Here is a 12927-nt window from a genome sequence, read left to right as displayed (position 1 = left end):
TTCTTTACATTGCTTTCCATTGTAAAAGCAAAGACTTTTCAAGAAAAAAGAGAGAGCTGAAATATGGCTAGAAACTGGTTCACGAAACCTTGTTCTTTGCTGTAGTTTTTAAATAAACAAACCTACTTTGCAGTACATAATGTCACAGTTGGCATTACTGAGAGGAGACAAAAAGGATCCTTCTTAAATAGTGAGGATTTGGACTTGTCTGGAGAGCAGAATAATCATGAGAGTAAGTAGCTGCAGCTTATTTCTCTCCTAGTGATTCTGCTGCTTTGTGACTTTGGCAGAATATGTCTAAATGGTTGATTGTCAAAAACGAAGAGGTAATACATACATACACCAAGCTCTGCTTTCATCCCCATTTGGGGATGATCCATGCATCAGACTTGGATATCACCCTGGGGAATTTACATAAAGACTGGCACCTACTTAAGTGATTCCCAATAAGAGAGGGAGAGATTGTAAAATATTCTAGGCTTTTGGATGTTTGGATGGATTTTGGAAATAGGAACATTTCCATCCCACATGAATACAGCTCCTTGACGTTACACAACAGCTTACATGGTTCTTAAACTACATCCCCACCACCACAAAAGTAGATCCCTTTACTTAACCATAGCAGGCCCAGCCCAAGGACAGCATATCGAGCCAAAAGATGGGGCAACAAGAGGGTCTTGACCTTGGAAGTAACCAACTACCAATAGTATGTTTAAGTGTTTAGTTACAAATAACCAATTAGTTGTAATTAACGAAAATCCTTTTTCCTATAACGAAAATCTAACATAGTTGCATTATGACAGTATTCTAACAAGAGATAACTTTGCTCCTTTGCATCATAACTGTAACTAATAGTTACTTTTCTAGTTATTGGACTGTGCCCTCAACAAATAGTGGAGAAGGAATAGAACATCACATGGTCCAACTGCCAGTTGGAGTTGTGCCTTGTGCTCCATTGTGATTGCTGAGGTGATAACAGGATAGAAAAGAGAAACATGTGCTATGTACCAGAGACCAGCAGCTTCTTTAAAAAAAATAACATAATATTGAAGTAAGTATTTCAGTTATTTTTGAGAAACAGAAAAACAAAGAGCTATTTTTAAAGCGTTGCCGGTGTCCTGGAAACCATCTGCTGCTGTTGCTGTTGGCGCTAAGAGGACTTTTCCTACGGCCGTCTCAAACCTACGGCACCCCGATCATAAGAAAGATTTAGGTCATGTAATATAGCCCTATGGACTTCACAGCCCACCTATATATGAGTCTATATCATCTAGATCAGTGGTCCCCAACCTTGGGCCTCCAGATGTTCTTGGACTTCAACTCCCAGAAATCCTGGCCAGCAGAAGTGGTGGTGAAGGCTTCCGGAAGTTTAAGTCTAAGAACATCTGGAGGCCCAAGGTTGGGGACCAATGGTTTAGATGATCCTGTGTTACAAGCCCAAACCAAGAGCTTTGGAGCACATCAGCAACAGATGTAATGGGGAAAGAACAATTAGCAATCCAAGTAAATGACCTGAGCAAATCCTTTCAGGACCCTTCTGCTTCTCTGCCCTTTTCCAGAGTTCCAGGAGACCTGATTCCAAGTACAGTAGATAACTCTTGGAACAAGTCCCACCCACCTAGTATTTTATTTTTGATAACTTCTGATGATTGCAAAGACACAATGTATTCTTGAAAAATGAGAAGGGGACACCTTGTTGAGACACCTTACTAAAAACATGAACAGCCATTGTGACTTTTCTTTAAATATCTGCACAAGAATTAAAAGAAACCATTGCATTTCTTCTGAGCAACAACTTTATCAACATAGAAGTGTTCTGTACAAAATACAAGTTTCTGCAAAAATGCATGACTTTTTTTTTATTTCAAAAGGTGCCAAAATGCACAAAAACTCTCATAATGGGGCACAGCATAGAGAACTCTTTTGGAATCTTTTATTCTCACTTGCAAGAAATATGTTGACAATGATGTACTTTTTGCCCCACCTTTCTCCCCTAGTGGGGAACACAATGTGTCATACAAAAATATGTGAAATCCACAATTCTTTAAAAACATAACAATTAAATTTTGAAACCATAATATGCAAATATTTAAAAACAATATTTTAAACTGTAAATCAGATTTTAAAGAATCTCCTTAACTCAATTTCCTGCTCATTTGCCAAAAGATGACAGCTTTTTATTCTAAGAATATTCTTCTAAGAATGGGAGGATTCTCCGGGAACCCAGAAAAGATTGCTTTTCAAAGTGTGCTGTTAGTAAACATGTTACTAGAAATCACCTCACTCCATATACGTATACATATATAAACAGGAAGTGCTAGGTCTATAAAATGCCGCAATGAAGAGTAAGCCAACACACCAATCCACCCATATATAATAACTTCATTTTCTTCTCATAAATTGAGAATGTAAAATTGAAATTCTGTAATTAGAATTCAACACACACACCCCAAGTGACTCACAATGCAAATTCACAATTACTTGAATCAAGCTGAAGGGAAAACTTGCTAATGGCAGTTTTGCTTTATATCTGAACACTGAAGAACTTTCTCACAATGAACTGTCATAGAGTTTTTTGGATAAGCTGTGCTGTATAGTTATAGATGCTAGTATGTTACTTTTGAAATAAGGAGTTGCAGTCAACTACATTAATATATTAACGGTATTGTTATCTTTGTTTACTACTGGGCAACATATACCTTCATGCAGCCATAAGTGTCCAACCATAACAAGAATGTAGCTTTCAAAAACTGAGATTTGGATATTCACCTTTTCAATAATACAGTCTTGGCCTCTAACTTTCTCATTTCTTTCTTGGAGTTTCTTCCCTGTATTTTTCCCTTTTCTGTCTCTTTTTCTCTTATCTAGAAGATTCAGGTATCCTGTGGTAAACTCTCTTATTTGGTGGCTAGTGTGTTACACATATGGTAATGTTTTGCCTCATAAATGCTGCAGTATGATCATTAAAGTTCCTCTTTAATTCTGATGGAATTCTTAATATATATAAAGAGCACATTCACCATGTTTTTAATTCTTTGATTTTGGTCTCAAAAATAACAAAAGATTGCTTATGACAAACTGTCCCAAAGTCTTCTTAACCTAAATTTTCCTCATACTGCAATATTATATGTTATTGAAACATTACTGTGCCAAATCCATTAGTTAACACCTTGCACCATTCACCAAATATACTGAAACCTACATAGTTTCTGTTAAGCATATCTTGCCAGCTACTCAATGTATTAACAGAAAATATGGACAACATATTCTGCGAAATGTGTACATTTTTAGTGGCGATTATTTTTAGTGCACCCATGCTGGTTTGGATCCTGTTACTCATCTTAATTTCTATTGTTTTTCTCTCTCTCCCATGTTTATGATGCATATTTATTTTGATTATTCAGTTTTCTTACTTGCTGCATCTGAGGGCTATAGATTCCACAGGGGGAACCAGTGCTTGATGCACGATGATACTTAATGAGATTCCACAGATCTCCATATTGCACATTATAACTACAATTTTAAAAAAATCATGACAAATCTGCATCAGGTTGTTTCTTTCTGGACAAATAGGGTTTCGTATTTCTCTCCTTAACACTATGGGAAGTATAAATGTCAGATCCTTGAGAGACTTTGGATAACTTTGTTCTGCTGGAGCCAGTTGATTGTTTTGGAACATTTGTAGTAAGCAATTTTTTTCATGCTGCAAGTTTTAAAGTACTGTAATTTTAGGCAATTTTCTGCACCCCTTGAATTTTTCAGATACTCTTAACCAGACAAGGTGTCAAACCTTGAGACATCTGACTTCCAAAGAAATTCAAGTTAAAGTTTAATGATATATTTATAATATTACCTCTCTACTTTCAGTTTTTTTTCTTAAGCCAAATTTAAAAGACCATGATAATTTAAAATCTGTGCTTAACTGTCAAGCAGTTGTAAACGGGTCAAATGGTCTTTCCAGTATTTCTGAACCAAATTCAGCTGGGGATGGGGTCAGAGTTTCAAGGAAAGAAAAGTAGCAAGTCCCTTGAATTAAAATGTATTTTCCCCCCTTGGAGGGGGCTGCTTGAAAAGATTGTGTTCCATTCACTTTATAAACAAGTCGCAAAAACTGACCCAAAAATGTAACTGACTTTGAATGCTCTTTTTGAGATTTCTTTAATCTTTTTCTAGGGTTGGATGCACATGGGTGCATTTAAAAAAAAACTGAAGCCAAGATAAAAAGAAAAACTACTTATCAGCCAAAGTTCACAAGCAGCATTTCTCCCTGAGTCAATAGTGTAGTCCCTTTGATGAGCACGGGTTTATTCTACGGATTAGCACTACTTTTGCTGGCTTTATGCCACCTTTTCTCTTACTGGGCCTTTCTTGAGCTAACGTTGCCCATTAAGTGCTGCAGTCGTTCTTTGAAGCTGCCAGCTTTGTGAGTTGGAGGGACAATGCAGGATAGAATTTAAAATTAATCAAGATGGCGGTTCTTACGTATTTCACTTCCCTATTTAAAAAAGAAAGAAATCTATTGCCTGCAAGTTACAATACCTGTCTCTGTTTCATGTATAGCATTCTATGTTGTCTTCTGTGTCAAAATCCAGCACCCTTAACAGTAACCTTTAAGTGTACTACCTCCTTTGCTATTCGCTGACTTGTTCTTAGAGTTAAATCCTCTGCTCATTTTTCTCATTCGTTTTGCTACCCCTTTCTTCTCTTCAGCTACTGTTGAGGCTATTGAGGCTGATGAAGGTAAATTGGTCAGACCCCTTTCTGTTGTTGTTGCAACAGATAAGGGCTCTGCTGGGTGTATTCATTCTTGCTGTAGCTTGTATAGAGTGTGTGGGTGTTGAGCTAACAATTGTGGCTCAGTATTAACCTAAGTTTACTTGCTTTAAAGGGGAAAGTGTTTCTTTTGTTGTTGGTGTTGTTTCTTAAAGTTGCAACCATGTTCTGATCTGTGTCAAATCAGTGTTGTACAACCTCCGCTCCAAGAGGGCATGGCAGCTCCTTGGTAAAAGCCTTGTAACAAACAAGCAGCTTCCCTTTGGGGAGACCACTGTTCCTCCCATCATCTTCCTGCAAATTGGGAAAACATGACTTCCTAAAGTTAAATGAAATTCTCCCTACACCAAGGTCCTTAGTGAAAGTTATTTTTGAATGAGTCTTCACCATAACTCAGTATATTCTAAAGTGTCCCTTCCAGGAGAAAAAAAAAATTATTAAAACAACGAGAGGCGGTTTAAAAAAAAAATTCTCTATAAGTATTGGGAACTTCCCGTAATGCAGCCATTAGTACCAGCACTATTTTTGAACGATTCCTAACACAAACAACTTATTATCAAAGATATTGGAATGCAAAACTTTGTGCTGCTTTTCTCAGGGATCTTTGTAGGTTCCCATTCCTAGGCGGTTTTATTAGTAAAAGAATTAAGATATCACCAAGCTGCGAACTTAAAAACTTCTGTATCTGATGATGTACATCAAATTGTTTTGCAAGAAGACTCTCAAAAGTTCCCCTTTAAAACAAAACAACAACAAAAAATTCTTCAGTTGTATTTTGTTCTTGCCCCCCAAAACATAAATTTTTTCCAAATACAATAGTAATAATAATTAGCTATTAGATGTTTTGGCAAGGAGTAACGCTGCCATTTTTGGCCCCTTCTACACTTTTTAAAATCTTTTTGTGACAGCTGTGAACAAAAATTCTTAAAAATAAGTAAGAGAAAATACAACTGCTTTCTAAATAGCAGTGAGTAAGCTGCTATTTATGTTGGAATTCCCTATTCCTGTTGGCAAATTCTACTCTGCAGTGTGCATTCTTGTTGACAGTTTGGCTTTTTTTTTTTTCCTGTGATTTCTGTGACTGTGTCGTGTTATTAGTATTACTCTCAGTGTAAACTGCTAATAATCATTGTCTGATGAGCAACTGCAGCAGAGTACACTCTTCCACACTGAAGTGTATAAATATGTCTGCTGGACACCAAGATTAACAAATGTGGGAATATGTGTGGCTCAGATTAAAACTCTCATCCTTATGTTGTACTATAATCAAGTATTTGATCTTTTTTTTAATTAATTTTTTTTAATTCTTCTCCTTGCGGAAATCGGATATAACATAACTTTACTAGGGTCCTGCACACAACTTGGGTGGAGCAAAATATTCACCCCTCCACCTGGAGTAAAACAAAGATCAAACTATATAACACTTCACATTGCCATTCATTCTACACCTGCTTCAAGGGACTGGATGGTAATTGTCAGCATTGTGGTGACTTTTTAAAAGTGATATTTTGATGTGGATGTTCGTTCAAGTTTTATTGCAGCTATGAAATTTTCATGAAATTGTGGAGGGGCATGGGTGGAGACTTAATATTGATCTGCACATGGGGAAAGGCAGTTCCAGGTGACCTGGGGTGTTTTTTGCCTCTATGACATATTCCACAAAAACTGTGTTGTCTGAAGCGGTCCAACGTAAAAAAGTATAAACATATTGGGCTGGATCCAAAAAATGCCCTCCGTGTGAAAGATGACTTCCGCTCACGGAAGGAATGTTTTACGCCTCATGTTACAGTGTTACATAAGAAAAGTGAAACCAAATGCAATTATGTTCTTCTGCTTGCAGGAGCAGATGGTCTAGGATCTACCTATTAAAGCACTGTGTGAATTTTTGTGCAAGTTTCCATGAAACATAGACCAATGACTACTTCCTTTCTGCTTGTGGTTCTTTGGATCCAATCCGCTGACAGTTTGTTAGATTTTTTTTCCCCAACCTTGGATAGCTTTAAAGTCAAGATCATGTTCCACCTCTTCAGATGGCCCAGGGTGCAGTGGATTCCACCTGTAGCAATGCATTTTTAAAAAATCACCACATGGTGGAAATAATCAGTCCTTTATATTGGTCTGCCGTGCACATTTCCACAGCACCAGTTGGCAGAATGTCAGCATGGGAGAAGTCGTACTTGCCACACAATTCACCACAAGTGGTTTAATAGTACCAGGGACTTCGCCTGCAAGGGAGAATTGTTTTTTTAAAAAATCAACATTCAGGAAAATTTGTGGTTTCTTTTTAATGAGAACAAATTTGAACAGATTTATTGTGAGATAAATAAAAAGAACAAATTGCATTTCTAATCCCTGGAGTTTCTGCTCATACACTCCCAAAGTATTTTGCCCCCATGTTGCTGGTACTAGCTGACCATCTTGGTTATCTTGCATGTTAGGAAACTGAGCAGAAAGAAACATAACCAACATTCTTGAATTTTTTTAGATTTATTATTTTTATATAGAAATAAGAAAATAGCACACTATGAGAAGGGCCACTAAATAAGTCAAGGGCCAGCCAATGGCTTATTGCCCAGAATTATCTGCTTTAAAAAAAAAAGACACCATGAAATTGCAACGGTTATATTATAAAAATATACTTCCTTTTCGTTAGAAATGCCTGGTGAGATCAATGTGGAACTTCTAAGTCATTGTTGAAAAACATGTTCACTAACTTCAAAAATCAGTTAATGGTTCCTAAGTTAAGGAGGAGGATGCCAGAAGAATCATACAGTACTCAGAGTCCATGTCTCATATTAAATTACAACAATTTAACCAGATTATTCTGTAGTGCTCTAAGGCTGATAGAAAAGGTTATTGTTCAAAGTAGCTGGTTATTATTTATGCTGTAGAAAAACACTACACACTATCTGTTGTATGTATTTTAAGGCTATCCTCTTCTGATAAAGTCCCATAAGGTTCTGGTGCAGATCCCTTTAGTAGACCGCCATGATGCTCTATGGTTAGATGGAGATGGGTGGGTGAACCACTTCCCGGCTTTCACCTACAATACTTCACTAGGGTTTAAGACAAACAAGTCAATCCTGCTAAGGAAAAAGCCTTTATCTGCAGTCAATGTAGCAACTCATTGTATCTAAAGGGAGCAAATAAAATTTGTGCAAAACGAATCAGTGACTAGGTGCAAGATATGCAAGTTTTGTGGTTCAGTCCCAGTTTTTCCTTTTGCTGCAATGAACAGAATGATTCCCTCCATATGAGACATGGGCTTTACTGTTTAGCTGAAAGTAAAAGATTTAGATCAATATCTCTTCTTTCCCACCATCAAACATGGATTTTCCATAAGCTAATGAACTTATTTCTGCAACACACTTGGCTCATAGTGGAATAGGGCTATTAAAAAAGTCAAGGACAAGAGCTTTTTCAAAAAAAGCTGTAGTTTTGAATGTTTTGTCTTTCAAGTGAAGCCCTTGACAGCTAATCTGCTGTCAACTTTCGTCTCACAACGTCTGTTGTGCAGTAAAAAAAGTAATTTCTCATGAAAATCAACGTGAAGTATGTTTTGGTTGATGCTGTGAAGGAATCCCAGGCACCTGTTGGTTACCAGTTTGGCAGACATTGTTTTCTAGTGCCATGAAGTCATTGCAAGTTTTTTTAATTTCAAAATTTCAAAGTTCTGTCTCCTTTCAAACTAATTGTTCCAATAGGTGGCACTGACAGCATCACAGTGAATGCCTGGGAACCGGCATGCCTTCTGCTGTGATTCAAGCAGCCGCCATGAAGGGAGACACATTCACTACATGAAATCTCGAGACAAAAATTATTGCAGTGACTTCATTGCCTTAAAGAAAGTGCACAGTGGGCCTTAGAGACTAGGATGCCATATGTCAGTTGTCTTTTTTGTCAGTGGAGTGAGTACTCCGGTGTTCTTGAAAAATTGCACAGTAAAATGCCAGAACTAAATTTGATTGCGAACACCTTAATCTTTCAAGAGGCATCGGCTGCTTACTTTCTAGCTGTTTTCAAATACATCCAGGACCTTTAATTGCATTCTCTTTTTATTTTCTTCGTGGCAAAAGAATTTTCCTCACCCAGTGAACTGAGATCCATAAGCTGACTAGTAGAAGTGTATCAGTAAGCACATTAAAATTTCCAACCTTTCGCCTCCATTGACTTCTTCTTTTTTGTCTTTTGTTGTTTGTTTTGTTTCCTCCCCAATTTTCTGTGTAGCTATCAAAGGATTCTCGCCGCAGCATAAGATCACGAGCTTTGAAGAAGCAAAAGGCTTGGACCGAATCAATGAGAGAATGCCACCACGCAGAGATGCTGTGCCCTCAGATGCCAACCTTAACTCCATCAACAAGGCAATCTCTTCAGAGACTAATGGCACTGACAGTAATGGCAGTAATAGCAGCAATATTCAGTGACCATTTCTGACTTGTGATTAATTTTTTTTGTTTTTGAGCTGCAGGGCATGATGGGATTGCTGCTCATCAGCAGTTGGATGTTCTTGCCTCTGATGATAGCTTACTTGCTCTGGGGGCCAGGTGTTGGATTCAGTTTACAATATCATCTAAGAAGAGATAGTAAACTTTATTTTGGTGGGTGGGGGGTTGGGGGTTAAACACCTCCTTGGATATGCCTTTAAAATGCTTGTAGAAAATTAAATGAAAGCTAATGCTGGTATATATTGCAAAGTTAGGGGAATGAACATGTTTTCCTACTGCATCGGAAACTTCTAGATACGTTAACTGAAAGGCCTTTTATTATGTTACTGGACATGACAGCTTTGTCTGATTTCTTACTAACTATTGTACGTTTACAGTTGCAGCACTAAACATGGACAACATCAAAAACATTTTTAACAAAGTGATGTACAAACTAAATAAGGAAACTATTTATTGATAATGTTTTGCTACTCTTGTCAGACGATGGCTATCTTTAAAAATAATTAGGCAACCTTTAAAAAAATATATTAAAATAAAAAGAATGTTGCAAATTTGTTAAAAATGCCAAAAAAAGGACAGTTTAATTTTGTACAGATTATGCTTACCTCAGGTTTCTTTAGTGTGCTTGAATGCCCTTCTTTAAAGATAACATTTACCTTAATTAATTTGGCAATGATGATTCATTTTCTTTTAAGTTTTTAAGGAAAAAAACTGGAATAAGATACCCTTTTTTTTCTTTTTGCTGTTTATATTTAGGATTTTTTTTTCCTTTTGGTAAATCAAGTCTTGGTTGTGGCTTGCTGAATTTAAATATTTATGAGTGGTGCATTTTTAAGTATAGTGAACAAGACACCATATTAAGTGCAGTGAAAGCATCTATATTCTGTAAAAATCTGCCTATGCATGTTTTTTAAGAAAAAAAATTGGCTGTATAGGCCTGTATGGGACTGTAATGCGCTTAGTGGTCTGACTTATACTGGAAATGTATGTATACTGGCGTACTTTATATTCTCTAAAAAAGAAAATGCTAATGCCTTTGAAATTTTGTAATCAAAAAACAAAAAGCTTTGAAAAATCTAAGGGGGAGAGTATTCTTAAAAGTTTTTAATATAAGCTTGTCAGTGCACATATAGATGGTTAGCATGTTTAGCAAACCTTGTGAAAATTTAAACTAAGTTTGTAGTTACATGTGAAACTAAATGCATGATAACTGTTAATGTCATGATGGTTTAGTCATTTTGTTCTGTTCTGTCATGTGCCACAAAATGTGTAATTTTTTCACTTTTTTCCCTTTGTATATCAGTTACGGGTTACAACTGGTTCATTCTTAAAGGAAGAGGAAAAACCAACAAAGCAGTCCACTGATATTTTTTAACAATTGTATAAGTGCCCAAGTAATTCACTACAGCCTACAGCCTTGCCTTTGTAATTTGACTTATGAAATGTTGGCAATCAAAGCATGCACTTGTAACAATGAAAAAAGAAGCATTTTATATTACTACTCAATAAAAATGTGCATGAACCTCAGACTCCTGTCAGTGAATCTCTGAAGCAGGGCTGCCTGGGTTGAAATCCTCACCAGGATGGTAACTTTCACTTTCAAGGTTGTCTCTTGTAGGGGAGAAGAAATGTGTACCTTTCAGTTTTTGTTGGGACTTCAGGGTCAGAATCCTGTTTGGCTGAACCGAACCAACTGCTGTTTTCTGATGTCATGCAACTGCTGTTTTCTGATGTCATGCAAGCAGGGGGGGGCAGTTCTCCTTGGCAAGCCGAAAACTCTTTCATTTCAACAGGCTTGCACAATGGCTAGAGATCATGAGAAATTCTGTTGGTGAAGCTTTACACTCCATCAGAGTTCCAACAGGATTATCACCCAGTTTGCCCAACAACATCTAGTCACAGACTCCCTATCCCAAGGCATATTCTCAGTACCACTAACACTTCACAGGGACAAAGGAAGGTGCATTATTTTGAATCAATAGGTCCACCTGGCTTTTTCCTCCCACTGACTGGCAGCAATCTCCAGTCAGTGGGAAACAGTTAAGACAGCCCAGTGACGAAACAGTCATGACACCAAAGACAAATGCCTGCTTCACTTATGAGGTGAAAAGACAAGTTGCAGATCACCCTGAGAGGGCAAAAGTTCTACCTCAGGTGATAGTGGTTGGTTGTGGTTCTTTATCCGAAAGGGAACCGTTCTTGCTGGTTTTTTGCTTCAAGACTGCAAAGAAAGCCTTGAAAATCAATTCTTCTTAGGAGATCTTTCAAGGACCTCTTCCTAGCTGAACCATCACCTCTGGATCTTTTGAAATTTTTATTTTTAAAGCTAAAAGGGGGAGCAAATTAAAGGTTTCTGACACAAAAATGAACTTGCTTGTTGTGTCATAGCCCTAAACCATGCTTCTGGTATGAAGCCCGGGACAGATGTTAACTACGCCATTGGCAAGCATAGGTCATCAGGAGCTTAGCCTTCCGTTGTCTGGAGAGTGGGGAAAATACTGAAATGAACAGGTGGCCAGCCAGCTATTTTTACAGGAGCAGATGCTCCCTCTGGACAAGCTCTAGCTTCCCTAAGAACCTGAATACAAGGCAGAGGTTAAGTCTAGAGATGGGCACAAATCGGCACAATGGCAGTTTGTGATCGTTAGTGGTTTGTGATGTCTACAAACCATGCTGAATTCTTTTTTAAAAAATGTACCGGTTTGTGAGTCATTTGGTTCAGGCCTATCTCTAAATAAAGGGAAGGAGCTTTCTGTCTAGCTGAGCTACACACGATCCCCCTTCATGGACTGCAGCACCTGGTAACTTACTTGCTTGGGGCCGTCACCTCCTCCTTTCCACTGTTGTCCTACTGCCCAGCTGAGTAGGACAATCATCTGTCCAGGACCCACTCTCTGCCCCGGTGCTTTCTGGGAGGCATAGGTATTGTGGGAAATGTAGTTATTTGAGGGTTCACTGTATGATGGGCAGCAAAACCACACTTCCCACAATACCCTATGCCTCCCAGGGAGCACAATGCTCTGAATTTCTCTATTTTGAGCAGTATAAACCACATGGTTGTTGTGGGTTTTTCGGGCTTCTTGGCCGTGTTCTGAAGGTGGTTTTTCCTAATGTTTCGCCAGTCTCTGTGGCTGGCATCTTCAGAGGACAGCAGAGCTCCAGAGCACAGAGTGCTGTCCTCTGAAGATGCCGGCCACAGAGACTGGCGAAATGTTAGGAAAAACCACCTTCAGAACACGGCCAAGAAGCCCGAAAAACCCACAACAACCATTAGACCCCGGCCGTGAAAGCCTTCACGAATACAGTATGAACCACAACTTTTTGCTTTGAAGTACTGTACTCCTTTCCCTTTGAGGATCTTGATTTCTGAAACAAGGATGTAGGCATGTCTAGGAAAAGAAAGTCTGACTACTTGACAACTTCAGATAAGCAGTTTTTTTTTAAAGACTTGTATAAATAAGACAGCAACATTAAACCCTTGATTTACTATGGAAAGCAGGGCAGTTTCTGACTCGAGTTTCTCCTTAAAGAGATTCTGCATATTGCTATCACTGTTTTCCTCCAAAAGCTAGTCGTACAGCAAGCCAAAGATGGGCAATTTTCACCCCATACTTGCCACTGTACATTGTCCATTAGAATAAAAGGCACAAACAAGAGACCTCAAATTTTCAGAAGACAGCAAGACTGAGAGTAAATATTTTCTAATTTG

At 38.0% G+C, this 12927-nt stretch overlaps 1 protein-coding gene across 2 annotated transcripts in view; it reads left to right on the top strand.

The window, feature by feature from the left end:
* PPP3CA (protein phosphatase 3 catalytic subunit alpha) overlaps positions 1-10745 on the top strand; it is a 218321-nt gene extending 207576 nt beyond the window's left edge. Inside the window, exons 13-14 of one of the 2 annotated variants that reach the window (XM_020805420.3) lie at positions 4711-4740; positions 9001-10745. In XM_020805420.3, coding sequence (XP_020661079.1) covers positions 4711-4740; positions 9001-9197 — 227 coding nt within the window. In that variant the 3' untranslated portion in view covers positions 9198-10745. The remainder of the gene's footprint in view (positions 1-4710; positions 4741-9000) is intronic. The other variant, XM_020805421.3, reaches the window with a different exon arrangement.
* The last annotated feature ends 2182 nt before the right edge of the window (positions 10746-12927 follow it).

Source organism: Pogona vitticeps, chromosome 5, assembly GCF_051106095.1.
Source record: "Pogona vitticeps strain Pit_001003342236 chromosome 5, PviZW2.1, whole genome shotgun sequence".
Taxonomy (NCBI): domain Eukaryota; kingdom Metazoa; phylum Chordata; class Lepidosauria; order Squamata; family Agamidae; genus Pogona; species Pogona vitticeps.
This window is presented reverse-complemented; position numbering and strand designations above follow the sequence as displayed.